This window comes from Amblyomma americanum, chromosome 1, assembly GCF_052857255.1.
Source record: "Amblyomma americanum isolate KBUSLIRL-KWMA chromosome 1, ASM5285725v1, whole genome shotgun sequence".
NCBI lineage: Eukaryota > Metazoa > Arthropoda > Arachnida > Ixodida > Ixodidae > Amblyomma > Amblyomma americanum.
In genome coordinates, this window is record NC_135497.1 from 189,379,467 (window position 1) to 189,407,407 (window position 27,941).

At 47.6% G+C, this 27,941-nt stretch overlaps 1 protein-coding gene across 1 annotated transcript; it reads right to left on the reverse strand.

Annotated features, from left to right (window-relative positions):
* LOC144094178 (uncharacterized) lies at window positions 1–27,936 on the reverse strand. The gene is made up of 4 exons (XM_077628099.1): window positions 27,760–27,936; window positions 7,063–7,203; window positions 1,707–4,762; window positions 1–881 (listed from the first exon to the last, which is right to left on the reverse strand). The coding sequence occupies exons 1-3, from the start codon at window positions 27,835–27,837 to the stop codon at window positions 2,900–2,902; spliced, it is 2,082 nt and encodes a 693-aa protein (XP_077484225.1). The 5' UTR covers window positions 27,838–27,936; the 3' UTR covers window positions 1–881; window positions 1,707–2,899.
* Between the last annotated feature and the right edge of the window lie 5 nt (window positions 27,937–27,941).

Sequence of the window (27,941 nt, forward strand, 5' to 3'; positions counted from 1 at the left end):
CGTAAATGTAAAAACCTATAACTTTATTTCTACAAAGTATCCCCTCATTTAACAGACGAAGCACGAGTCAGCCCTCGGGGACACGACTCGAGGGAGCACGCACACGCGTACAGAAGGCGAAACGATCGCCCTGCTCTCCACCGCTCCTCTGAGGGGCGAAGGTGGTTTCCCTGCAGCTGCAAATACAAGAGCGCCGCAACCTGCGCTCGGCAAAACAACTTCGTCGTGAGGAACAAGAACACACCGCAGCAAGGCACGCGTACTATAGCGTCAATACATGGCAGGATTAATTTTAACAGCGAAACTGCACTTGGAACGTCGGGTACAACAGTGACTTAAAAAGAATACGCGCAACGCGACTTGCAGCTGCGCAAACACGGTCTCGAAAGAAGGCACGGCACATAAGCTGATATGCTCTCGAAAACGTCTCTCCGAAAAAGGGGCGTCTCAAAATAATGTGGTTGAAAGATGCACGTTACAAAAACAAAAGAAAAACCTTCGGGCGTCGTTTGGACTGCAACGACGGAGCGTTAAACAAGTTTCAGCTGCTTGAGAAGTTATGTCCGGTGAACTTGTCGCACACAGAATGCTGCAGCTTGAGAACATTTCATTCAAAACAAAGAAGAAAAATAGTTGCAAGTAATTATACGGTGCCTTGATACCCAACGCTGCTTCCTCCTGAAGGCTTGCATTATGTCGCGCTAACAAAAATTGCACTGAAGCGAAGTTCCGTGCACAACTTGTACCTTTCCGTTAGCAGATTAAGTAAGGCGAAATCTGCTACGCATTTCTGAACTCCTAGCACTGCACACCAGATGCGAGCAGATCAGAACCACAAAAAATACAAAAAGCGGGTGTGTTTAAGGAACCTTTACAAGTACCTAGGAGTTCACTTTCAGTCTGACCTAACTTGGCATTACCATATTAACACAATCTTAGCATCAGCAAATCGCGCACTCGGCCTTCTTAGGCGTAATCTCAAACACGCGCCTTCACACTTAAAAAAACTTGCTTACATCACGCTAATCCGACCGAAAGTTGAGTATGCGTCTGCCATATGGGACCCTCATCAAGCTTACATCATAAACAACCTTGAATCCCTGCAAAACCGTGCTGTTCGCTTCATCTTTTCAGATTATTCACGCTTCACCAGTGTCACAGCATTAAAACAACGTGCCGAGTTGGAACCGCTATCATGTCGACGCCATTTCGCTCGCCTAACCTTGCTTCACAAACTGTATCACCATCCCACCCTCCACGACGACTTCTTTTTGCCACACCCTGCAGTCTTTCCTCGCCGCGACCACGTTAACAAAATAAAACGCGTCACATGCCGTTCATTGCTCTACTCGAAATCATTCATTCCTCGCACTATAATAGATTGGAATAACTTGCCATCACACATAGCTACTGAGGTTAACCCACAATCGTTTCAGCATTCGTTAAAACAAACCATGGACTAACAGATTTGGTATTTTTGTTGTATTATGTGCATTTACTGAGTATTTTCTTCTGCGTTGTTTGTTGTTGTTATTTGTGTACATTACTAGTTTTTAATTAATTATTACGTGTATTTTGTTTCTAATGCCTGTGCCATATTTTTATGCTTGTATCGCCCCCCCCCCCCCTATGTAATACCCTCGCACGAGGGCCCTTAGGGGTATTGTAAATAAATAAATAAATAAATAAATAAATAAATAAAAGACCGCCGAGAAATAACCCCCGCCTATTCCGCACGGAGTCGATTATGGCCAAGGCCATTGTAGTGGTTATATCTTCCTTCGGTTGTGCAAGACTAAGCAGCGGTCTAAGCTCTTTCAGATTTAAAGAAGTGTTCGACGCGTAGCTTAGGGAAGAGTGTCCGCCGGCCACATCAAGTGCTAGCAGCGCCATCGGCAGCAGCGAGCAAACTATGCACTTCACACTCGTCAGAAGTGCCCAATTCGGTGCCCGAGCGCGGCAAAGCAGCACTATCCCTATGCCGCGGCTCCAGTTCTACACACATTTCCCTGCTAAAACTTTCCCCCTCCCCATTAAATTTAAGAGCACTAGCTCAATTTTGGACGCTTAAGGGAACGGCAAGTCGAGAGTTTCGATTATGCAGGCTGTGCTTAACACGAAAGGCCAAATGACAGGACCTGGTGGCACGCGGACTCGAGGCGGGGGACATTACCAAGGACAGCTGTGGCACGCCGAAGATCGGAAATAGGCGCATATTGCTATGCAATACGCCTCCAAACGGGTGCTGTTTAAACGAGGCGAAGCTCAGGCTAGGTCAGTGTACAGGAGGAGCGGCGCTGATTCAATGCACAGATGCAACACTGAAGTTCGTTTCAGTGTCAAAGCGTTACCCTGCAGACAAACCCTTGATCAAAAAGGAACAATGTTACCCAGTATGTGCAATGAAGCACGGCTGCAAAAACGTGTAGAAAAACGTCACGGCCCCTTAACTGCAACGACTATGGCAAACTAAGCATCGAGGGCATGTTTGATGTTCGAATGAAGCGCAGACAATCGCTCCTGAATACACACAATTAACTTACCGCAATTAAGCAGCTCTCTGTTGGTGGTGCACTGTTCCGTTACGGCGTTACTTCGAATATTTTTCTAGAAAGCTTGGTCAAATTCGTTTCTGCCTCCACGGAAGACATAGCTGGAGCAGGGGGCACGTGGCATATTTAAAATGTCTTAACTGCATGCTTCACACACTGTGATGCATATATACATAAAAACGCACTGATGACACGTGCTCATTCATATCGTAATCACAACAGCCACCAAAGCGCGCCATACGATACCCCAGCATCATGCGCAAATATTCTCTTGAAGCGAAAGGACATCACACATGATATTGCGGAATCGACACTCGATGCCTACACACAAGAGGTGCACCACACGGCTAGTTTTTATTCTTTCCAAAAGTCCTGTGCTTCTGGTCCAGAGTTATCCTCGAGCTGCCACTTCCTGGAGTAAGATAGTTCATGTTCATGTTCACAGAGCTGCGGCTCGGCTTGGATGCGTTCACTGCGCTGACTCTGGTAGGCTTCAAGGGAATGGAGAGATCCAGTGAATCTTCAAAGTCGAATGGCTTACTCGCGCACTGTCTCTCGGCTTTGGACAGCGGGTCGAACTCGTTGCAGATCATCTCAATGTTCGACTGTGGACCAGGTTTGGCCCCCTTGTCACCGTCGTCCTCGAGATTCATGAGGCGGACTGCTTCGCTTGGCATCACTGCTGCTCCAAGGCGCCGATCAACTAGCTCGTCAGCCATGCCTTCGATGCTGAAGCCGGCTTCTTCCAGAGAGTTCTCTGCAAGCGAATTGCGCCTGAAATCGGTAGCGTAGGCTCCCCTTCGCGATATCAAAGGGGTGTTCTTCGCCTGATTCAGCAGCATAGGAGGCAGGCTCTGCGCCTTGCTGCTGGAGTCTTTGCAAGAAAAGTTCTCGTTGCAAGATCGCATCGAACCCGGGTCAGCGGGGCGCAGAAACCGGTTTCCGCCAGGCGGCAGATCCTCACCTCGCCGGTAAGCTCTCTGGTCTTCTGGGTTGTCCAGCGCCCACACAGTCATCTCCAACTCCTTATACTTGACCTGCGAGATTGGCTTGCCTCTTTGGTACCTCTTCAGCGCATGCAGGTACTCCTCACGCTGCTGGATCAAGTTCTGGATGTCAGTTCGCAGAGAGGCCTCAGTTGCCTTCCACTCGGAGAGCTTAGCGAACCAATGCTGCTCGTCCTCATTCGCCTTCTCTCGCAGTGCCTGGTTCTCCAAGGTGTAGAGCGAGAGCTGCTTCTTCAGCTCGATGGGGTTGCACTCCTCGAAAATAGTGGAGACCTTGGCCTTGCCCTCCTCCGATGTTATGCCCTGGGCGCATTCTCCGGCCAGCTTCTGGGCGCCCAGGCTGTGCAGGCTCATCGAGGGCCACGCCTCGGCGGCCTCCGGCTTGGCAAGCGGCAGCGAGCTGGGGCATCCGCTCACGTACTGCATGTGCAGGCTGTGCACCTTCTTCTCGAGCTCCTTCCTCTCGGAGAGCGAGACCTGGAGCTTCTCCTCACATGCGACTTTCTCGCCCTCCATGCGGTGAATGGTGGCCTGCAGCTGGCGCACCACCATGCGGTGCTTAGTCCGTTCTACCTCGATCTGGTTCAGCCGCGCCTGCAGCTCTTTCTCGTAGAACTCCAGCACCTCGCTGCGGCTGCCATGCTGCGCAGAGTCCCAGCCCGAGGCCTTCTCCATCTGGCGGATTCGCTCCTTGAGCTGGACGCAGCGCTCGTCGATTATGTCCAGAAGCGAGAGCAGCTCGTCCTTGGGAGCGAGCGTCGACTCGCGCGAGCCGTGGTCGCGGCAGTGAGAATCGAGTCCGCTATCCTGCTTGTCGGTCTCCAAGATGGCGGAGGCAGTATCCCCTTTGGACGAAACACTAGCAACCGTAGCAGGCTTGGCGACGACGCCCTGACCGGGCTCTCCACTACCGACACCTGCATCTTTGGCTCTGGCACGGCCACACACCGTTGTCGTCAAAGTCCCGCCTTTGTGCCGCCGGGGCTTGGCATTCACAGTCCACGACAATGACTCGGCACCGCCCGAGGGCGCACGAGTCTCACCTCGACACTCGGACACAGGCTTGGAAGGCTGTTTGATGGAGGACAACAGCCTGACCGGGGGCGGCTGGTTCGAGCTGCTTTGCATCGTCTGCTGGATATCCTGAACTGCGAAGATGTCATTCCGGAAGCCTTCTAGCGCATGAACTCGGTCCTGCAGTTCCTGTTAAGTGAACGGGAAAACAAACAAAATGAGAATACTGAAAAATTGCTTTGATGAAATGCTTTAAACGTATCAGGACATCTTCAGTGAAATGCCGTAATAATCTGAACGCATTACTGAGATATTAACAGGTTCCCATGGCATGAACCAGTGCTTTAACTACATCGGCCGAAATTTTCGCGAAATCGTCGCAGGCCATACACGAGAGACTGGAACAGCTGCATTAATTTATGTTAGAGCTTCTTAGTACTCGTCTCAATGAGCAAATTCATTCGCTCGTTCGATCTCCAACACGTGGCGCGGCCAAATGACATGGCAGATGAGGCGGCGATAGCGTCGCTGAAAACGCGTGGGCCTTTAGAGGCAAACGAGGCTTCTGAACGCTATAGTCACCTTTCATGTTAGATTAAGCGTCTAAATAGGCTACAGTAACCCATAATGAAATTATTAGAAACTACGCTAGAGTGTCCATGGCTCGAAATATGCGTGAAAGTGCCCCAAAAAATACAATTTTATCGCATGCACTAAACTCAGCACAGTAAAGCACGACACATTCAATTGAAATATTTTGGGTGGATATTCTTTTTTTCGTGGTGCGTTTCCGCGCTATGTTTAATATTATTTCCAGCGCGCTGCCGTTGTGCAAAGCATAGCGGCTAGTTTTCCTGCACTCTGAGCATGAATACGCATATATGGGAGTAAAAAAGGAAGTAAACTTTCTTCTAGAGCTCACCCTTTTAAAAAAAGGAGTGCGCTAGAGGCCAGCAGTAATACTAGAGGCACTGCATACTACTGTTTGCAGCCGCAGTGAAAGGACCATCTAGTTTGGTTGAGCTGCCGAAAATTAGAGACCGGTATATTCTTCCGACCAGCGATAGACATAAATAGCACCATGAGCGCGTAAACCAACGTCAGTAGTCGAACTTTTGCGTATGTTCACCCACCTTGTGGATCACGCGGGAGAAATGGAAATGCAACTGTGATGCTTGTAAAGACGAAGCGCTAAACAGACAGCACAAAGGCGAGGACAAAAAAAAAACAACGGGAGACGCGCAACATTTTCGTCTTTCGACAACGTGCTGTTCTTCCTCGCGCTTCATCTTCTGCAAGTTAGGTACAACTTGCCCTTCAGCGTGTTTTACTACAACAGTGAAATTCGTGCCATGTACGCATTTTGCAGTCTCAGAGGAGCCAGACAGCCAAGATTTTTCGGTCTGCATGAGTGTCCCGTGATACATTACTTTCGCGGGTTGGTTGGGGCCCCCTTCTTGACTCACCTTGCTAACTATGCGAATAGTCTTCAGCTGGACGACAACCGTAACACAAAACCGTATGCAAGACAAGGAGAAAGTTTTTGTGCGAATGTCCGCCGCAAAATATCACCAATATATTTAACACCAGCTCAATTTTTAAGCACTGAACTGAACTGCTTTCGTGCGCCAGTGGTATCCTGAAATGTATCAATAGGCGTATTCATAAAACTCTGAGCAGGAATGATTTGAGGACGCGGCTCGCGTTGTCAGTAGAGTACATCGCTGCGAAAAGTCCGATTAACCATACGAACCCACTTAATCACTGCTTTTTTCACTTTGTTCCCGGAGGCAAGAACAATCTGTTCACTTTTCTGAAGTCTATTGCTTCGCGCCTCACGCAATACTAAAAATTATGGAAGGCACTTAAGACTACTTACGTGCTTTGAAAACGAAAACATCCCTTTGTTTTTCTTTATTTTCTCTTCCTTTCTAATCACACACGTACTCATTAGCATGCAGTCATAAGGCAACCCAAATACTAGGTTCACCTTTGTTTGCCAAGAAGGAAACCGGGATTTGCGGCCTACGGTTTGCGCTCTCGCCTCACAGTCTGAAAATACTGGCTTCTATTCCCCGCACCTACGGAAGAAATTTTAATTTCTTTGCGTGATCAGAAGGGTTTCCGGTCGCCACTTTTTCAGGACGTCGGGTTAGGCTGTCGATGGCCAATATACAATATTCTTATTTCTGACGAATATCTTCACCATTCGAAGCACTCCGATCGACCACGCCGCGGGGACCGATCACCAGCTCGCAATCTTAAGGCCGCGGGGTGTTGCCGTAGTAGTTTGCAAGTGCGAATAGATTAAGGACGGCAGCCCCTGGTATTTTTCACATCTGCGACTAGCCAGCAGCGTAAAGGGTGCATCGCAGCACTGCTGAAGGTCACAAGACATCTAGACTCTAGTCCCTTAATACGACCTATCAAATGCAGCCCCGTCACATACACCGATATAAAAGCGTGATGGCCCGGCATCGTATACGCACCTTAATTGCGAGAAGGGATTTGGGTTGCTCCTTGATCAGAAAGAAGCTGGGGCCCGGTACGGCCGAGGCCAGGCTCCTGGCTGTCGAGCCCCAGCCGGCCTCGCTGGCTTCGAATGGGCCATCCATGCCACCTTCGGGTTGCTGCGCAAACAAGGAAGAAAACAGAGCGAAACTGCAGATTTCTGCCACTGGTACTCCGAGAGCCGCCATTTACTGTGCACTAGAAACCTGTGACACCCGCCTGTGCATTTAGAAACCCAGCCATCCGGATCTTGAATGCGTCAACAACGAAGACCTACAACCAAAGTTTCTCAGGGGCATTGTTGTGCTCGCGCTTCCTTCCTGTTGTTGAGTTCCGCGAATTTGGACATGGGGAGAGGACCACCGCGAGGCTGGATGAGCCCTCTGGGGGAGACGTGGCTGGAATGCCGGAAGCAGCGAAGATAATAGCGTCCCCACGTGTTCGTTCCAGTCCTCAGACGACGAAGTACATGATCAGTGTTGTCCTCTTTAGTCACGCCGGGGTTGAACAGTTGCCCGAGTGCCGCGCCTTCGACAGAGGTTCCGCGTTCCGGTCATCAGTACAAGATCTTTCAACCCCTGCTGGGAAACAGCCTGCATTCCAGTGTCACGCAGGCGCCTTCCGAGTCCACATGGGCGTGGTCCGGACATACGTGCGGGCCCACCTGGAGGTCGCGTGGACGACAACGTGACCGGGTCCTGTTCCCTTTCCCTCGACCGAGCTGCGAGAGAACATCAATACCGCACTGCCGTGGGTGGAAGGTACCATGAGTGCCATCGTGTGATTGGACATCATTCTTCGAACTGTATTCCCCAGCTAGGGATCTGGGGAATGCGAAGAGTATTTAACGAGCTTCTGGATTGGTACCAGGAGGAAGCCCCTCCCCCCTTCTTGTGAGATACCCTTTGCCTGGAGAGACTCCCGACTGCTAATAAGCTATCTTTACTGAGAAGCACTCTCAGTTGCCCGTACTTGTACATTATGTAAATGGTCTTTGTATAAAGTTTTCCAAGTTTTCTTCCTCCGATCGTCCTCGTCTCTTCCCCGGCCCAGTTACGCTACCTGAATCCCAACAACTGGTGGCAGCGGTGGGACGTCCACGTGAAGTTACCGGCTCCAACGGACCTCGCCAGCTACGGAACTGAGGGGCGTCAGCTATACCTTGGCAGGGTGAGTGCTCAATGTTTTCCTTTCATTCTGCCAGAGCATACTAGCACAGGCAGATGCTAGGTGTGTATTCCTGTGGTCTGGGAAATTGATTTAGGGAAACTGCTTTGTCCACTTCAGTGGGCTTGCTACGCATGGTAGAACTCACGATGGAGAAGTTAAATGTGCAGGAGCTGGTCGAAATTTGCCAGGAGCTGGGGATTTCGCTACGTTCTGCGAAAAGAAAAAAAAAGAAAATCTCGATATTATGCGGCAGGAGGAGGTGACTACTGAGGAGGTCGACGAGGCTTTGTAAACGATTGCTGGACGCAAGAAAGAAAAAGAAGAGCTTCGGTTGGCTCAAGAAAGACGGGTATCGTTCGAGCAGAAAGAAAAAGATGAGCTTCGGTTGGCTCAAGAGAGACGGGAGGTCCGTGAGGCAGAGGAAAAAGCGAGAGAACATGCTCGAAAAATGAAGGAGCTGCAAATCGCGTCGAACGGAGGGAATATGGCGCGTATTAGCCCTGTAGCTTCGGTAGAGGAGCAAGGGAGGCAGAGATTGCAGGATCTCGTAACATCATACCGCGTGGGAGGCGATATTGCACTCCTTTTGGTAAATTTCGAACGTGCATGCGGGAAGGTGCACATCGACAAGAGCGCTTGGTCGGAGAAGTTACTTCCTCTCCTTCCGTGCGAGGCGGCCGAAGTGGTGGCTCGCCTCTCACGGGAAGAGTGTGATGACTACGACAAGGTAAAGAGCGCACTGCTTAGGAAATACCGCCTTTCTGCTGAAGCCTTTAGGCAGCGATTCAGGCAAACAAAGAAAGGCGGAGAGTCGCATACTGACTTCGCGTACCGGCTTAAAGTCAGCTTAAGAGTGGCTTAAGACAGCTTAGGTGCATGGAAGTCATGACAAGGTACTGGAGTGCATCGCCCTAGAGCAGTACTATAGCGCGATTCCTGAAGATCTGAGGATATGGCAGCGAGATAGGCTAACAGATATAGACCTAGACAAAGCGGCACAGCTCGCAGACGAGTATTACGTTCGCCGAAACCTCCAAAGCAAGGCAGGGTACGATAACAGGTTAGAAAAGGGACAAACCTATTTAAAGAGAATCCCCGACCGAAGGGTGCCACCAGCACGCCGGGATCACCGAGCAGAGGATGCGGGATCAAAAGGAGGAGATAGCGAAAAAAGATTGAGTCACCCAAATCTGCCGATTCGCCGAAACAGCAGGCACCTGGAGCTCGCGCGTTTGAAGCGCGAAAGCCGATTGTCTGCTATAACTGCAACAAGGAGGGTCACATCTCATTGAACTGCCAACAGCAAAAGATGGCGTTCGCGTGCATGCGAGAGTCGGAGGAAAACCTTAAATTGCTGGAACCATACATGCGGGACGTGGTGATAAATGGCAAGAAATTCAAAGCACTGCGGGATTCAGCGGCTACAATGGATGTTGCTCACCCGTCCTGTGTTTCCTCCACGGTCTACACCGGCGAATGCGCCTGGATTAAGCAGTTCGCCGAAGAACAGAGTGCATGCTTGCCCATAGCGAAGGTTACTCTAGAGGGGATTTTTGGCAGGCTAGAGACAGAAGCGGCAGTTAGCGCAAACTTGCCGACACACTTGCCCTACTTGTTTTTGAACAAATCCGAGCAGCTGCTGAAAGAGAAAGGTCTCTCTTTCACCTCGGGCTTGGCTTGCATGGCGCTAACACGTTCTCGAGCGCGAGAGCTCGCAAAGACGACTACGCTCCGATAAATGAGCAGGCACCGAACCATTCTCCCGACCAGCCGGGGGATCCTTGCAGGAAAACTGATCCGTCTAATCCGCATGAGCATAATCATGATAGTGTTCCCGAACCAGCGGTAGCTCATGAAATTCAAGGAACTGCCGATTCCGTAGGGAATGGGGCAACAGGAACCAACGCGAAGGATTCGACATTAACCCCTACTTCGACTTGTTGGGAGGAGTTGACTAAGGTTTATAGGAAAGCACTCATTGCACAGCAGAAAAGCGACCCATCGTTAAGAGCTCTAAGCAATAATGTGCGAGAGGGAGTCGCCAGAAAGAACATCAGCTTTCATGAAAAACCAGGCCTTCAGTACCGGAAATACTGCGACTCCAAGGGACGCGCATATGAGCAACTCCTGGTGCCTGAGAAGTACCGGCGGCAGCTTCTAGAGCTCGCACACGGAATGCATGGGCGGGCCACCTGGGCATAAAGAAAACAAAAGCTAGATTAGCCCTCGAATATTACTGGCCTCGATGCCGGAAAGATCTGGAACAGCTTGTTAGATCTTGCGACACCTGCCAGCGGGTCGGCAAGTCGACGGATAAATGGAAAGCGCCCATGGCACTAGTTCCCATCATTACAGAGCCCTTTCAGCGTCTTGTAATAGATACTGTCGGCCCACTGCCAGCGTCCAACTCTGGTTGTCGCTACATTCTGACCTCACTGTGCGTGCAACCAAATTTCCCGAGGCCATTCCCTTGAAGGATCTAAGTACTGCATTAGTTGTTGACGCCCTTTTGTCAATTTTCTCTCGCGTGGGGTTCCCTGTAGAGATACAAAGCGATAACGGGAGCGTGTTCACAAGCTGCTTGACAACAACGTTCTTTGAACGGTGTGGGATTAAAATAATCCGCACTTCCATTCGCCACCCTCAGTCAAATCCAGTCGAGCGTATGCACTCAGTGCTAAAGCGGATACTTAGGTCTCTGTGTTTTGAGCATAAGGGAGATTGGGAAGGCTGCATTCCAGCAGCACTCTTTGCAATGAGATCCGTCCCCCACGAAAGCACAGGATTTAGCCCCGCTGAACTAGTCTACGGGCATGACTTGAGGACCCCGTTGCGCATGCTGAGGGAGTCATGGGAGGGTTACGGAGAGGATCCCTGTGTAGTGGAATACGTTCTAAAGCTACTGGAAAGACTTGCGAAAACCAGAGACTTCATCGAAGCAAGTGTCAAAGCAGCGCAGTTACTGTCTAAAGTGTACTACGTCAAAGCTGCACGCAAGCGCACCTTTCAATCTGGCGACCATGTGATGTTGCTGCGTCCGTCAAAATGGAACACCAGCTAAGGTGGTGTCCAAGCTTTCGGACACCAACTATTAGTTAAAATTTAAGAACACAATCGGATAATCCACAGTAATTTGATGAATCCTTATGTACAGCGTCAGGCCGTGGTTAACATAGCGCTGAACATGCCAGAGGAAGAGATCTTAGACATACCTTATGTCCCGCATGAGGACGAGCAGGCAGCGAATGAGCTGCTAAATTCAATCGACAGAGAACCACGTTTGACGGAAAGTCAGCGAGGAGACATGAAAAACGTCGTCCGCGACTTTGAGGCGGCGTTTTCAAACGAGCCAGGAAAAACAACCCTCGTCGAACACGACATTCAGCTGTCCAGCGAACAGCAGATCAGGAGCAAACCGCACCGTGTCTCTCCAAGACAAAAAGAGATCATTGAGACGGAGATCCGCCGTATGTGCAAACTTGGCGTCATAGTGCCCTACGAAAGTGACTATACACACTAAACACGAATGACACGAGATGGGAGGTTTATCCGTGTTCGTCCGCTTTAAAACACCACATCGCCCGACGAGAACAGCGGTTAAACAGTGCACAGCACCGAAGCAACACCAGCTAGAACTGACGGTGTGCTAACGAGGTCTGAAATCGTTCATCAGCCGTCTCTAACGGAGTGGTTGTCGCCATTCGGAACCTTCCGAACGGTGTAGAAAAAACACCGTACGGCAACTGAGACGGAGCGAGGTCGAATTCCTGCTGCTGTTCAAAAGAACGCGCCAGTGGAACTGTGTACTTTTATCTGTTTCGCTTAGTTCCGGAACGAAGCAGCAAGTTTTGGTTTCGGCCGAGATGCATTCGACAGCAGGCGGCGCAAAGATCAGAAGACGGCGAGAGAGTCGTGACTCGTGAGTGCGGACGCTGTGACCGAAGCTGCGTAGTCGTTCGGCCTAGCAGCGCCAGCGGGGCCGTCTCGGATTGCGTCGCAGAATTGAGCGCGGCGGGCTGTCAGGAGCCTCTCTTGGAACGGATATCGTGAGCGGCGACTGTGCGTTTGCCGCTGCTGCTTTTCGATGCGCGACGGAGAAAGGAAAGATGGATGCTTAACCGAGTTCACCGCAGTGGATATCGTAAACGACGGCGGAGCTTGCCCCTCGCTCTGGTTTGCGAATTGCGGTATGGCGCCGTTGTTAGCGAATTGAGACAAGCGCTGGCTTTGCCGCGCCCTTGGCCAGCGGGAGAAAAATTTCAACCTCGACACTGCTGCCCGGAAGGATATTTTTGAATCCCTGCCGTCTCATATCCGTCTCGCCGTCAATGTAAGTGATTTTGCGTCTTAAATATCGTTGTATGATAAAGATGTGAGCAGGCTTGTGTGGAGCGCTGTAGCACTGTGCTGCGGAATGGAGCAAAACATTAGCGCAGTTTTCTTAACGACGCGCTGCCAGTGTATGGGTTGTTTTATATGACTATGCGCCAGCGCTTGAGCACCTGCATTGTGAGTCAATCCCACTGCCTGCGTTATAAGTTCGCCTTCATTCCGCAAAGCATGCACGCACGAGCGCTCTGTAGTACAAGTCTGCTTGCGTCTGAGCTGAAGTACACCTTGCAAGCGGCTGTATGTTTTCGGCATTGTTATTTTAGTGTCCTCCGAAGCATTTGTGTCATTTTAGTTTGGATATGTGCAGCATTTTTGGCCACTCTTAATTTCATGCATGTTCGCAGAACGAGGTATGCGGCGTCGCTATTAACATAAAAAAAATCAGGTCGCTTTTTCTAAAATGCCATGGTTCCCCACAAAAAAACATAATTTTGCTTATCGTGCGCGTCGCAGCAAATTTATGAATGTGCTCAAAGCTTCTGGTGTGCATACTTGTATTCTGCCGTCATAGATTCGGCCGCCACATTTAGAATTTAAATCTGATTATTTGTTGCTTTCAGTCAATGGCGCTATCTCTTTGTCACTGGAATACGAGTGAAAGCGAGAAAGCAACGGCTGTCAGTTCTTGCCTTATGTTCTGCAGTACGTTGCGGCGTAACTTCGATGGGTGCAGTATAAACGTGCTGTCACTATTTGTTAAAACATAACAACTGCTTTAATTACAAAGCATCACATACTTCATTGCCTTGCTCACCTATCATTATTGGAGTCAGTAATTCGAACGACATACATTTTATTCATAATGATTTGTTTGGTATCAAACCTGACTGGACATTGTTCTATACAGGTTCTAATCTATGAAGAACTCCAAGGTTGCATCAGTTTAATCTAAAAGCAGTACCAAACAGTTCAGAGTTAAGTCACAAAGAAAGATGCCCCCTGCAACACTTGTAGGTATTTTTGTGCAAATTATTGGTGGACATAGGCAAGAACTGAAATTTTTGTACGAAAATAGCAGCTCAGTATTTATCTGAGCATCTGATGACTACCTTTTAGGAACAGAATTTACTCAAATTTAGTCATTGATGTCACGAGCCTTAGCAAATCTTGTGTTTTGTGATTATTTATTTTAGAATGGGGCTGGCACAAAGCCCTGGTGTTTCGTTATCTTGCAAAGAGGCGGGATGCAAACAGTGACAGTAAGGAGCTGCTGACCCCCAAGGGATTTTCGTTAAAATTCAGGCATAGTTACTTGTGCAATTAAAAAAAGACAATAGCAGGAATAAGGAGCCAGTGTAACTGCTGCAACTATGCTCAGTTCTGAAAATAGAGTAATTTCATGACTAAACCAGATACAGCGTAATGACACGCAGCTATTTTGGGATTTGCATTGCTACTGTCTCATTTTCACGCGTGTTCACTACCACTCTTTTCAGCTATCCAATAATCCAATGTTGAGACGGTTGTGGTTTCTTTAGACTTGCACGAAATTATGGAGAGGCGATCACCATTATTTGCTTTTGCGAATGTGGTTTTTTTTCATTTTATTGACAAATGGTAATAATGTCTGGATACGGTGCAGCTATTTTTTATTTTCAGTTGGAAAAGAGTGTTTTGTGTTGTAGTCTTCGATGGCATCCAATCATTGTGGAGTGCTACTTCACAAGCTGTGTATAATGGCGATATACACTTTGAACAACACCATGCCAGTTTTGTATTTTTAGTTCTTCATTATACACACGCAAATGTGATTCATGGGGAGTACTGATTGTTGCATCCCGGGCTGTTATAGATGCTCAAAATGTGATTCCCTAGAGAAAATTTGCTTCTTCGATGCTCAGCAAAAGTTCCTGCAGTCGCCATTTGTATCAAATGTCATGGATAAAGCAAGAGTGGTAGATTTCGTGTGCAGCTGTACCTTTCGAATACGCACTTTGTATCACGCTTCCTTATGAGCAGTGGCTCACCAATGTTTCTTTAGCCTCTAGTTCGATTACAGTTAGGCTGTGTCTGCACTGGTTGCAATTAAATGAGATTGAGCAGCTCAGTTGTCTTATAGCTAGAATATGGTTTTCAAATCTTTGGCACGGAGGCCATTGCAGCATTTTGTTTAACTTTTGAATAGTAGTGGTGGCCCACTAGATGTGATCATGGCTCTAATGGACAAATCATATGTACAGTTGCACCTCTGTAATATGGACACTTTCGTTTCCGAGCAAAATTCTCGCAAAGTGATTCATCCATACTAACGAATCATGAATGAAAAAGTTTTGATACAAAACTTGTCACCAAGGTCTCCTGCACATAGTGGTGGGCAATAAAGTTAAAGCTAGACAGTGTTGATAGCTCCAAGTACATTAGCCTGGTTACCATTATCTTTAATAATCGGTCAGTGACATGTTTGAACCTCGCATTTCTTTGACTTTATTCTTGAAAAAATTGGGTTGAGCATGGTTTTTCTATGTGAAATTTCTCACTTTGAGGAGGGGAGACCACCCCCTCATGAATTCATCCCTAGGATAGTGTAGTCATAATGTGCATTATATTGAAATGCGACAGTATTTTTTTGCACTTCTACAAGTGTTAGAAATGTCAGTGATGTTTCATTTTTAATTTTGCAGGACCAAGCACTTACAGCATGCCTCCTCACCTATCAAGGCGCAGTTTTCCTGTTCACTGGCCATCACCCTGTAGTGAAAACCTCATCGCTTCTGTGGGGATTCTGCTGTTTGCAGCCTTCTGGGTGTTCCGTTTGGAAAATCTAAAGAAGGCACTCTGTCTGCTGACCTTTCTTGAGAGTGCTTTTAGATATTGGGCTTAAAATAAACCACGCTTTGATGGTTTTGAGCGCATCAGTTTTTAAAAACCACTTCGTCTTTCCTTCACAGCTGCCTCTTCTATCTGCCTGTACATGTTTTACATGTCTAGTTTTTTAGTACTGTTTGGAATACTGGTAGTGGAACACAAACTGTGCTGCTATAACTTATCAATGTTAACATGATACAGTTGGCCAGAGCGAAGAAAAAGGAAAACAATATCAGCATGAATCTGTGAGAAAACTGATGTATAGCCTTTGTCAAAAAGTACAGAGCCAAACGGTTTGGCTTCTAAGCCGTGTAATAAGGCCTCTGAGCATCCATGGATGTCCAACATTCACTGTGGTCAGGGCAAGATTTTCTGTACCTTCAAGAGATCTGGAATGCTAGCGATGCACAACAAGGCTCAGAAGCGAATTCCATGGGCTCTAAACTTCGGCAAATGCTGTACTCGCATTATGTGACAGCATGGAAAGACATGACAAACAGGAACAGCAACATTTCGTTGACCCTAAGAATCATCACCCCACTGGTTTCTTGTCCCTGCATGGGCTAGTCATGGTTTTTATCTTTTTGCATCTAGCTCGGACAGCTTCCTGGGAGCACTGTAAGCATTTTGTAATTTTTGTTTTTTAATAGACTTCCCGTTCTGCCACATGACATATTTGCTAGCATTTATACATATCCATTATTTAGAAAAAAATAATGGTGATAATGGATTTGGTGAACAATTAAGTTTTCAAGCAAATATGTGCTTAGACACAGGTCTTCAGAAATTCAATTACTTATTTAATCACAAAGTTACTAGTCCTTAGTCTGATCAGTTGCCATGGGAACTTTTCTGGAATTTTTCACTTCGTCCTAAAGTGAAGGTGTTGAATGCCTTTCTCCCGATCAGAGAATGCCTTTGTCCTGAGCGCTTTGACCTTAGCCCATGTGTTTTTGCTTTTCTTGTAGTGCGCACAGTCACGTAATACCAGGTTGACTAATTCCTTGTGTTTCAGCTTTAGTCATTACTTGTTAGCTAGATTGAAAAGCATGTGTGCATGTGTTTCTGTATTCTAATTTTTTCCATATAAGTTATGAGTGCTGCATTTTATTTGCGACAGGCTCCTTCAAATGGGTGGCTAACATATCTTTCGGGGCACATAAACTTTCTCTAGAGCATAGACCTCCATATATTGAGTGTAAAGTTTTGTTTTGTGTTCTTTTTATGTGATTGTGTTAAATTTAATATATTGTATACGCTTTTTAAGGTTATGTTCATCCTATGTGTTTCTCAAGAACAAATACAGAAGTTTTATGCCTGTGATATTTTACTGTAGATTTAGTGGGCTGCTTTAGGATGTCTGTTTAGTATTTCTTTTACTGTAGTTTGTAATCTGCATCGTGAAGTTAGCCACTTGGAATTAGCCACTGGGAATTGTCTGGTGCATAACATTTTTTTCGCTAATCTTATCTGACAGCACCAGTTAGCCTGAAGTGTAGCGAAGAAGTTCTCAAGTTGACTCTGCATTGTTTTTCAAGATTTGCTATTGTATCGTTCTGATTACTTTTAAGTGCTGATTTCAAGTTAGTCCTTATCTCTAATACCTGTCCAAGAATTGTGGTTTCAAAAGTTGTTTATTGTCCTCCATTTAAAAAAATAAAATTGTAATCTACAGGTCTTTGTGACCTTTTCTTTACTTTACGCAGGCTCTTCAATTTCTTTTCAATCGAATAAGCTTGACATGTTAAGCAGCCTTTTAATGCTGCTGGTGTTAATAATTCAGATATGTGTGTAGGTTAGTAACTCACATTTGTGATAATCCAGCGCTATTTGTAGCGGTGGTCTGTGTAATTCAGTATTTTCGAACATCCAATGGAATGAATGTAAGTCGCATGCACAAGTTAAATTGCAAACAGTGTTTTGAGGACGTGCTAGTAACAATGCTCTGTAAAGTGCTTGAAACTGCAGTCTCGAAAAAAAGATGTCTAACAAACTTACACAACTACCTTGCACTATGAAGGTAAAATCTAAGAACAATATTTTTGTTTGAAAATAAAACCACGGAGCACAAGCTATATGCAATGTTTTTGTGTAATCCTTACTGCGAATCCTGCTTTTATCGACTTTGAGGACTTATAGACTGGATGAAAATAGTGCTCGAAAAATATTTTCAAGGCGCGAGTGGAGCACGGAATTCAAAATTTTCTTTACAAAGGTCAATTATGGACTGCAAAAATAAGTAACAGTAATGAACGGACTATAAGGATGCAATATACAAATGCATTCTTTTTAAAAACTTCTAAAGGCAGAGAGATGGCAAACATTATTTTCCAATGTGGAGCTGCCTGCAAGTGGCTAGTGCACCATTCAGGTTCTTTAACTTCAGGGATTCGGTTTTTGCACCACAGTGAAGACATGGTATACTTTTAAGAAAAGAAAAATGTGTAGCAGGAATTTGACACGTAGATCCGTTACCACGGTCTTGTTTTCAGTTTCATTGCCTGTCGTCTCCCCAACTCTGCTTTTCTTGCCCATTGCGAACCACCCCGTCAAGATACTTTCGGCTAGCGCCGTAGCCATGGTTTGTGTATTTTTTACAGAAGTGCCGTATACTCAGCGGAGTCAGATTAAAGACGTTTCCTTGCCGCCACCGCTGGTCTCGTTTTGTTTCCGCGATGTACGGCAGTACGCTGCGACGTGACTGGGACGTCGTGTGTATGCATGGCACCACGATCGTGCAACGCGGGCATCCAGGAGGAGGTGAAGACCGCGGTCCGATGCACTTTGTGCTCAGCGTTCTTGCCCTGTTCCTTGCAGTACTACTTCGTAACAGCATGGACGGAACGGGACTGGATGTTATATCAAAATTGAAGCTCGATTGGGCTTTGTTCATTATTACAAAGCGCAGTCGAACCTGATTATTGTGATTAACTAACTAGCACCGTTCCGCCTATATAGTCAGAAGCAGTTCTAGTAGCCCTGTAAGAAAGAGCAAAAATGCAATATAGAAAAACGGACCGCTGTCATCACCTCCTCCTAGATGCCGGCGTTGCAAAATCGGCGCCTGCATGAACACGACACCGTAGCCACCGCTCAGTGTATCGCCGCGGTTGAAACCTCCCATTGCAAACCGGAAGTGCATCGTATTTTTTGGTGTAAACATCTACACCAAATATACTCCCATTGTCAAACACAAGTGTTTCGTATTTTTGGTGTAAACATTTACACCCAATCTGCTCCCTTCGCCAACCGTAAGTCCTCCGTATTTTTTTGGTGCTGAAATCTACACCAAGTCAAACGGTGTATATCGAACCTCGATTTGGGAGGACGCTAGAGGACAAGCTAAAAACACCCACCTGGGTTGATTTGTGTTTAGTGTGTACGTCACCAATCATTATTGTAGAGGTTCCAGGTAAGGATCCGAGACCTTGCGTGGACTACCGGAGACTGAATTCAATCACAGTGGACAAGACCAACCCCATTCCGAACATCGAGGAGAGGGTTTTGAAACAGTCGCTAAATCAGAATATATATCCACACTGGATATAGTTCGTGGTTACTGGCAGGTGAAACTCACTGAGCGCGCCACCAGGAACGCAGCATTCGTGTCCCCCGCGAGCACGTTTCGCCCTGTAATGTTGAGCTATGGCTTGAAAAATGCTCCGTACTGTTTTTCAAAGTTAATGAACCAAGTGCTGCGGGGACTTGCAGATTTCGCTCTCCCCTACCTTGACGACGTGGCCGTTTTCTCACAAAACTGTGAGGAGCACATTGAACACCTGCGTATTGTGTTGAGCCGACTGCTCGAGGCTGGTTTAACGGTAAGGGCGGGAAAATTCCACCTGGGGAGCGTCGAAGTGAACTATCTTGGGCATGTGGTTGGACGAGGCCAACGCAGACCTGCAGAACTTAAAGAGGCGGGCGTGGTGCAGTACCATCGCCCAACCACAAAATCGGAACTCGGGGCTTTTCTTGGCCTAGCAGGCTATTATCAGCATTATGTAAAGGACTACTCTGATTTAGCCAGCCCCCTGACCGACGCGCTGAGAGAAAGTCAGCCTACCAATCTTTTTGGGGACCAAAAGAAATAGAAGGCATTTCAGAGTCTGAAAACGACCCTAAGCGAGCACCCAATACTGGCAGCACCAGATTTCTCGAAACCCTTTATCATACAATGTGATGCCAGCGACCGCGGGTTTGGCGCTATTCTTTGCCAGGAAAGCGATGGCAGGCACACACGGCCTGTCCTTTACTTGAGCCGCAAGCGCAGAACGCGGGAAGAGGCGTATAGCACGTCTGAAAAAGAATGCGTATGCCTCGTTTGGGCTATAGACAAACTGGCATGCTACGTCTCCGAGTCCCGTTTCACAGTAGAAACGAACCGTTGCATTTTGACTTGGCTGCACAATATGTCGCCCAAAAATGGTCGTCTACTGAGGTGGTGCCTGGCACTCCAGCACCATAGCTTCGAGGTTAGCTGCAAGAAAGGCAAGCTCCACACAAATGCCGACGGGCTAAGCCGAGCCTTTTAGCTGGTAAAGATTTTACCAAAAGGGGATGTCCCCCAAAATTTTAGTTTTGGTGATTTATTTCACATTCTCTTCCTAATAGAGACCGTATATCTCCTACTTTCTGTGCAGTAATGTTATTCGTATTCAGGTAACATACCTAGGAGTACGTATTCCTTGTTTCGGCCAAGGATAAGTAAGAGCGAGTGGTGTAACGTGCATTGACTCTGACGTAATGGGGAGGGCAAAATTGAACGTCACGTTGGCCAAATCCAGTCACCTATTCCCGTACCGCGTGCCCTCGAAGCACCAACTTGATTTCATTTAGCCAATTTTTTCTCTTCCAAGTGCGCCTCGAGCGGGAGCACGCGCCTTAGACAGGTGCCCTGTCTAAACTCCTCGTCGGGAGACACCATGTGTTCATTCAGGCAAACCACTCGATCTCTTCAAGTTTTAGTTGAAGTTTTTTGCTAAGTGCAGTTTTGGCCCTGAGTTTTGGTCTAGCAGGTTGAGTTGGTTCTCAGGGCACTTGCTTTTGTCGGGTGTGGTTTGGCGTCGGTGATCCCTTTTGGCTAGCATTGCAGAGAATTTCCCAAAACGGCCATCTGACGAGGGGAAGCGATGCCGATCTTCGGCACTGAAGGTCTTCCGAAGACTCCCAGAGAGCATCTGGTTCCTGGCACGCTGTAACATTCGCGGTGCTGGTCGCACTCTCCGTTGTAATTTACAGATAAGCTTGCCCCGCTTGCCACGATATATTCATTTCTTTTGTCACTCCCTGATTGGCTGCTTAGCGCTCAAAAAGCGCGTCGCCGAACGAATAAAAGTCGTCTTCCTGGCGCTGCGTGGGTCGTCTGTTCCTAGGGTCGGTCGTCCTGCCGCCCTCGGCGTCTAGACGTCGAATACATAACAACGCCCAATCAGACGAGCTACGTGCGAGCAGTTCAATTTCCGGGCGCAATATCTGGCGGCGGGGGTGCTGTTGTGCTCGCGCTTCCTTTCTGCTGTTGAGTTCGGCGAATTTGGACATGGGGAGGATTCCCTGAGGACCACCGCGAGTGTGGGTGAGCCCTATGGGGGAGACGTGGCTGGAATGCCGGAAACAGCGACGATAATAGTGTCCCCACGTGTTCGTTCCGGTCCTCAGACGACGAAGTACAAGATCAGCGTTGCTCTCTTCAATCACGCTGGGGTTGAACAACTGCCCGAGTGCCGCGCCTTCGACAGAGGTCCCGCGTTCCGGTCATCAGTACAAGATCTTTTAACCCCTGCTGGGAGACAGTCTGCATTCCTGTGCGACGCAGGCGCCTTCCGGGTCCACATGGGCGCGGGCCCACCTGGAGGCTGCGTGGACGACAATGCGACTTGGTCCTGTTCCCTTTCCTTTGACCGAGCTGCGAGAGAACATCAGGACCGCCCTGCCGTGGGTGGTACCATCAGTGCCATCGTGTGATTGGACATTATTCTTCGAACTGTATTCCCCAGCTAGGGATCTGGGGAATACGAAAAGTATTTAACGAGCTGCTGGTTTGGTACCAGGAGAGAGACCCCCCCCCCCTTCTTGAGAGATACCCTTTGACGGGAGAGACTCCCGACTGCTAATAAGCTATCTTTACTGAGAAGCACTCTCAGTTGCCCGTACTTTGGACATTATGTAAATAGTCTGTATAAAGTTTTCCAAGTTTTCTTCCTCCGATCGCCCTCGTCTCTTCTCCGGCCCAGTCACGCTACCTGAATCCCAACAACTGGTGGCAGCGGTGGGATGCTGCTACCTGAATCCCAACAGCATCGACACGCAACACAACAGGCACAAAGTGACAGAAACCCCGAGCGCGTTACTACCTGCACAACCTCGCAAGTTCATCAGTGTAGGGCAATGCGCCTGCTTATAAATGCGCCAATGCATTATCGATGACACTGTGCTCAAGGGATGGATACACGAGAACCTGCCGCTTCAGAAAGCTCCGCGATATTTCGGACGTCTGCGTCAGTGTTCGCTTTTCGCCACAGATACAAACAGTGAGACTGAGCTTCCTCCACAAGTTACCACCGCCACTGAGGTCACTAGTCCGGCAGCGAGCTCGACACAATCGACTTTCAGTTACGACGACTAGTCTGCTGCGAACCATAGAATGGCTACAACTCGAATGCACTCGCAGCGGACGACGCAGCTGCAAAAGCGCCACTGCTTCTTAACAGGACCATGCAATGAATAAAAAGTCGCTTGTACATGCTTTCAATGCTTAGAAATGATCCTAAGAAGCATTCACACCAAGTATGAGTCTACGAAACTATGCCGGCAATTTATTACCAATTTTTAAAAACCCAGTTTTTTTAATTCGCGGGCCGATTGGTGTGCTCGTAGTGACCGATTTTGAAACTAAAATCGTGCAAAAAGACGTCCCTATACCCATGACGTCACCGGGCCACAACACGCTGTCATTCGCAGGAGCCACGGCAGCCAAGACGTCACGGGCACACTTCCGGTAGCCGTGAAAACCATCTGCTCGTGGCGCCGCGTGACCCTCTCGGGCAAGCACGAGCCAGGCCATTGCCTTCGCGCATATGGTTTCAATTTTCTTATGCGCCTCCTTCTGTCGGGAGTTCCGGAGCCACTCGCAGTGGCTCGCCGAGTAGCTACTGTCGTCGCTGGCGTTCAGCCGGTACGGCGTGAACGCATACGGCTTGATGCCCATCGCGGCCGTAAGTGCGAGCAGTCGCGCCTCGAGGTAGCAGTCGCGCCTCGAGGTAGTCGCGCCTGAGAAAGTAATTTTTGAGTATAGTGAAACAGAATGGACTTATACCAAATTAACTCGATTACTGGAGCTAGAGCTAGCTAAGGTACGAGTAAAGCTAAAAGGAAAAAGAGGCCAACCTAAGAGTTGGTGGGATGAGGAGGTCAAGAGGGCGATAGAGAAACGTCGGGAAGCGTCCAGAGGACACATATGTTCTAACAAGAAGGGGGAACCAGAAGTTGAAGTAGAAAGAAAATGGGATACCTTCATAAAATGTATAAGAGAAGCATCCTATTTGATTAATGAGAAAATTTGAAGAAAGGGTGCCCATTGGATGTCAAAAGTAAATAAAAACGATAGAAAAACAGCTCAAAAATTTTGGAAGCATCTAAATGCAATGAGTAATAAGACTAGGCAACAACAAAGGTTTATTGTTACAGATCAGGGTATTCGACTAGAAGGGGATGAAGCGATAAAACACATAGGATCAAGGATGACAGAAAAATTTAAAGAAAGAAACGTTGCACATAATTTATCGATGGACGATAGACCGGTTACTGCAACAGCTTCACTTGAGCAATGAAAGTGGGAAAAGGGCAAAGAAGAAGGTTCCTAGTGGCACGTCAAAAGGACCAGATGGAATTCCGAGAATATTAATAATAAAGATAGGACCAAAATCCAAGCAAACATTAATACAGATAGTGGATTGTAAAGTTCCCGATGAATGGCGATTAAGTAGAATGAACATGATATATAAGGAATAGGGGGACAAAGCCGACGTAAGTAGCTACCGTCCCATAACAGTGACATCTGTGGTTTACAGGGTGATGATGCAGATTATAGAGGACAGATTGCAGGCTTGGGTGGAGAACGAGGGGGTGCTAGGGTAGCTAGAAAATGGGTTCCGGAAACAAAGGAGGTTGGAGAACAATCTGTTTTCATTGACGCAGTGTATATAGATTGCTGAAAAGGAACACAGGTCCCTATGGCTAACATTTCTGGATATTAAAGGAGCCTACGACAACGTTAATCAAGAGTATCTGTGGGACATACTGGGCACATTGGATGTGGAAGAGGGAGTAATTAATCTTTTAAAAGATATATATAAGGGTACCAGAGTGCTTATAAAATGGGAGACATGTATCAGAGCCTGTAGAGATACAGCGGGGGCTTAGGCAAGGATGTCCTCTGTGTCCTTTGTTGTTCATGTTGTATCTGCAAGGGTTGGAGGCCAAGCAAGAGAGGAGCGGACTAGACTTCAACCTTTCTTTTTCAAGCAAGGAGAATTGATTAAACAGTCATTACCGCGACTAATATACACCGATGATATAGTGCTAATGGCTGACAACAAAGAATATTTACAGAAGTTGATAGACATATGTGGTAAAGAGGAAGATAGATTAGATTTCAAGTTTAGTAAAGAAAAATCTGCAGTCATGACATTTAACGATGAGGTCGGCGAGCATAGAATACAGGAGTTCACGCTAGAAGTAGTGGATGAGTACAAGTATCTTGGGGTGTGGATAAATAACGCTGCTGAGTATCTGACAGAGCATGAAAAATATGTAATAAATAAAGCTGGTAGGAATGCAGCTCTCATGAAAAATAGAGCACTGTGGAATTACAATAAGTATGAAGTGGTTAGAGGGATCTGGAAAGGGGTGATGGTTCCTAGCCTGACTTTCGGTAATGCAGTCCTGTGCATGAGACCAGATGTTCAAGCAAGGTTAGAAATTAAACAACGTGGCGTAGGGAGGCTAGCTTTGAGAGCACATGGCAATACACCAAATCAGGGGGTACAGGGTGATATGGGATGGGCGTCGTTCGAGAGCAGAGAAGCTTGCAGTAAGATAGCATTTGAGGAGCGATTCGGAAAAATGGGGGAAAATCAGTGGGCTAGAAAAGTTTTCAGATGCATGAACATGGGGAATGTTGATAGAAAATGGAGAAAGCGAACTAGAAAATTGACAAGCAAATATCTCGACAGCAGTAGGGGGGCAAATTAGCAATTATCGGTTAAGAAAAAGGTTAAAGAAACTGAGCTCTGTGGAAAACAGGGATGCTGACGAAATCAGCACTGAGAAACTACAGTATCTTTAAGGAGGAAATTGCCAAAGAAAATATCTATAATAATTGTAAGGGAAGCTCTTTGTTGTTTGAGGCCAGGACGGGCGTTTTCCGGACTAAGACATATAGAGTCAGGTACCACGAGATAGACACGTTGTGCGTTGCGTGCGGAGAGGAGGAGGAAACAGCTGAACACTTGATACTTTTCTTTAAAAAGCTTCACCCTACAGTGGAAAGCAGCGGGGTTGATTTATCCAAAGCATTGGGGTTTAAGAACAGTGAAGAGAAAGTAGAATTTAAGCGGGTAGAAATAACCGAGTGAAGGTTATCTGATTGGTGGCTGAAATCAAGACAAGAGTAAAATTTCATAAGTCATGGCTAGGTGGCTTGAGCCACCGCCCGATTTAAAGGGTTCAGCGATATCCATCCATCCATTCATCCGTCCCGGTCCATTACTGCTAACTACAACAGACGACAAGCAAAGAAACCCAACGCGCGCCGCAATCACGCGCTGAAGCTGTTTCTGGGGTGCTAGGAGCGACAACCGGAAGTTGCAAAAGAAACTTCAGCGGATGTTGTATTCATGGGCGGGACCCAGTCCCAGAGCTGTTTTCTTTATTTTTTCCTGGTGCCCCGCGTGTACGATTTGAGGGGCAGAGGGAGAGCGTAATTTTTAATCGCCTATATCTTCGTTGTTATTGATGCTCGCTTAAAAATTCTTGCGTTGGGGTGACGAGTGATGAAACGCCTATCTCTCGTCTGCTTTACGTAATCTCAATTAATTTATTGCATACATTCTTTTTTAAGTGCACGTGACTTGAGGCGGTTCTGTGCACTGAACTCTGATGTCACAGCCTGTGAAAATCATAACCCTTGAAGAGAATCAAAGCTAGCGTGAAAACTTCGGCAAGTTTTCAGGCATTCATCACCGAAGAGCGCGAACAAGACGGAAGAAGACAACATAGTGCGGTTTCCCTCCGCTGTTGTCTGGCTTTGCACTCCTCAATGATGAAAAATAGAGCAGTAATAAGTCCTTTAAAAAGCAAACTGGTACAACTACTCCCGTTCCGCCGTGCCTATGGACGGACCTGCGCATAGTTATCGGCAAAAAGGACAGCACCTGAAAACTTGCTGTCTGCACTCCTTCAATGTAAAGAAGGGGCCATATCTACCCATATGTTTCATTTTGTTTCCATTTCAATTCATCCTGACGTCAGTCGTGACGAAAGCAACATGAGCTGGGGAAACAAAAGCAATCACAGGCACGGCCGCTCTGGACACGGCATCGCCGGCAGCCGCCCTAACGCAGCCGCATCCAGTCCGGCCCCAATTCGTCGCACAGACATCGCATAGTTCCTTTTTCGAAACGGGATCAGAGCTGAAAAAGCAAGAGACGCTTGTAAAACGTGCCGTCATGCTTTGTGTTTCTGCCACGGCTAGCGTGACGTCATACTCTAGGGCCGCAGTCACCGGTAGCAGCGAAGAATGGCAGAGTATCAAATGCGACGTGAACAAAATGAAAGGTTACAAAATACTGTCCCAGCTTTACATGCGTCCACTGGTCCTCGCCCCGATAAGTTGGTATTTCATGTGGAGCAGCAACTCGCTTTCTTTTACATTAAGCATGTGCGAAACGCCTGCTGTGCCGCTGCAGCGCTGCGTTTAATTCATGGCGCGACTTGGGCCGCGCAATCAACGGTCTGAGGTGCATGCGGCCTAGCGCAGCCACAGTCTTCTAATATTTCCTTCTTCAAAGACTTTCTCAGTCGTTCTGTTCTCTGGCTTGGTTGCCCAACTGAGATGTAGACATCAGAGAATCGCAGAAAAATTCCCTAAAAAATGACCTGATTTATAACGCAGGTTGAATGAGCGCTAACGCCTCAGCTCAAAAAAAAAAAGGCTGAAGGCGGGCAAAGGCTTCGTTCGTGCCAGGATGTGCGCATTTCGCGGTACCATAATTCGCGAATGGAACCCATGAAATGACAAGAAATTATCGCGCGGTGGTAAACGATGGCGCGGGCTTCGAGGCACCCCAGCTAGGCATCAGTCGCTTGCTCTCCTTTTTACGTATGTGCTCACGTGTACAGTTAAATTCTCCTCGAAGCTCTACGCCATACGAGTCGTGAGCACTGGGCACATGTGCCGCGGAATAAAGTGGGCGCGCCGGTAAGTTGCGACAGATGTTTCGCAGGGCTTCCACACGGCTACTCGGCTGTCACTTGTGTAGCCGCACTTAGTACGACAATTATTAAAACTCAATACTACAAAAGAACAAAAAACAGTTCCACATGGTTGACAACCTACCAACTCTGCGCGTGACCAACATGCGTCTTCTAGAATCCACAAAAATACTAAAAGCTACAACATAACACAGGCTAGGCGGCGTCAAACGCGACTATTCTCCGATAAAATGCTTCTGAAATAGAACAGACGTGCCCAATAACAGCCTATAGTGAACAGCGCGGAAACATGTTCAAACTTAATCCAAAGCCTTAAGAAAAAGACACACCGTGAAGAGCGTGCTGCGCGAAAAAGAAATGTAAGATAAAGAGTGCTATCAAAGCATCACTTAACGACTAACGTAGCAGCCAGGCTGAACTATTCAGACAAGTTCATTCCGCAAACAATAAAAAAGCATTCCCCAGCAAAAAAAAAAGGAAAGTACGCTCAAGTGGGCAAAGGAATTCCATTGACGAGCTAACAGAAAATAGTGAGTTCTCTTGCTTAAACAGAAGGGTGCACCACAACACTGAGCCTAGAGTTAACCTTAACCCTGCGGGAGCGCTTCTCCACTCACAGCATAGCGATGCACCGAAGCAAGCTTCGCGATATGAATCCGCGCCCGCGTACGGAGGCTAGTTCCCGCGCGACCGCTACAGCAGCTAGAGAGGACATCCAGACGGCAGAAGTGCCACCTGTCCGCAACAGCTAAGAGGTACAGCGGCAAGCAAACAGGCCACGGATGGAGGATGCAAGGCACCACTTGCCCAGCGCTCACCGTTTTGCCGCAAACGGTAGCCGGAGTCGCCCAGGAAAAGCGACGGTGCGGAGACTTTGAGAAGCTGGCGGGATACATGGGGGAGATTAGCACAGCGAACAGTCCAAACGACCTGGCTCCTGCAAACGGGCGGCTTCCAGCGGCACGCGGCACGCGGCCGTCGCCTCTTCCTCTTCGCGGTC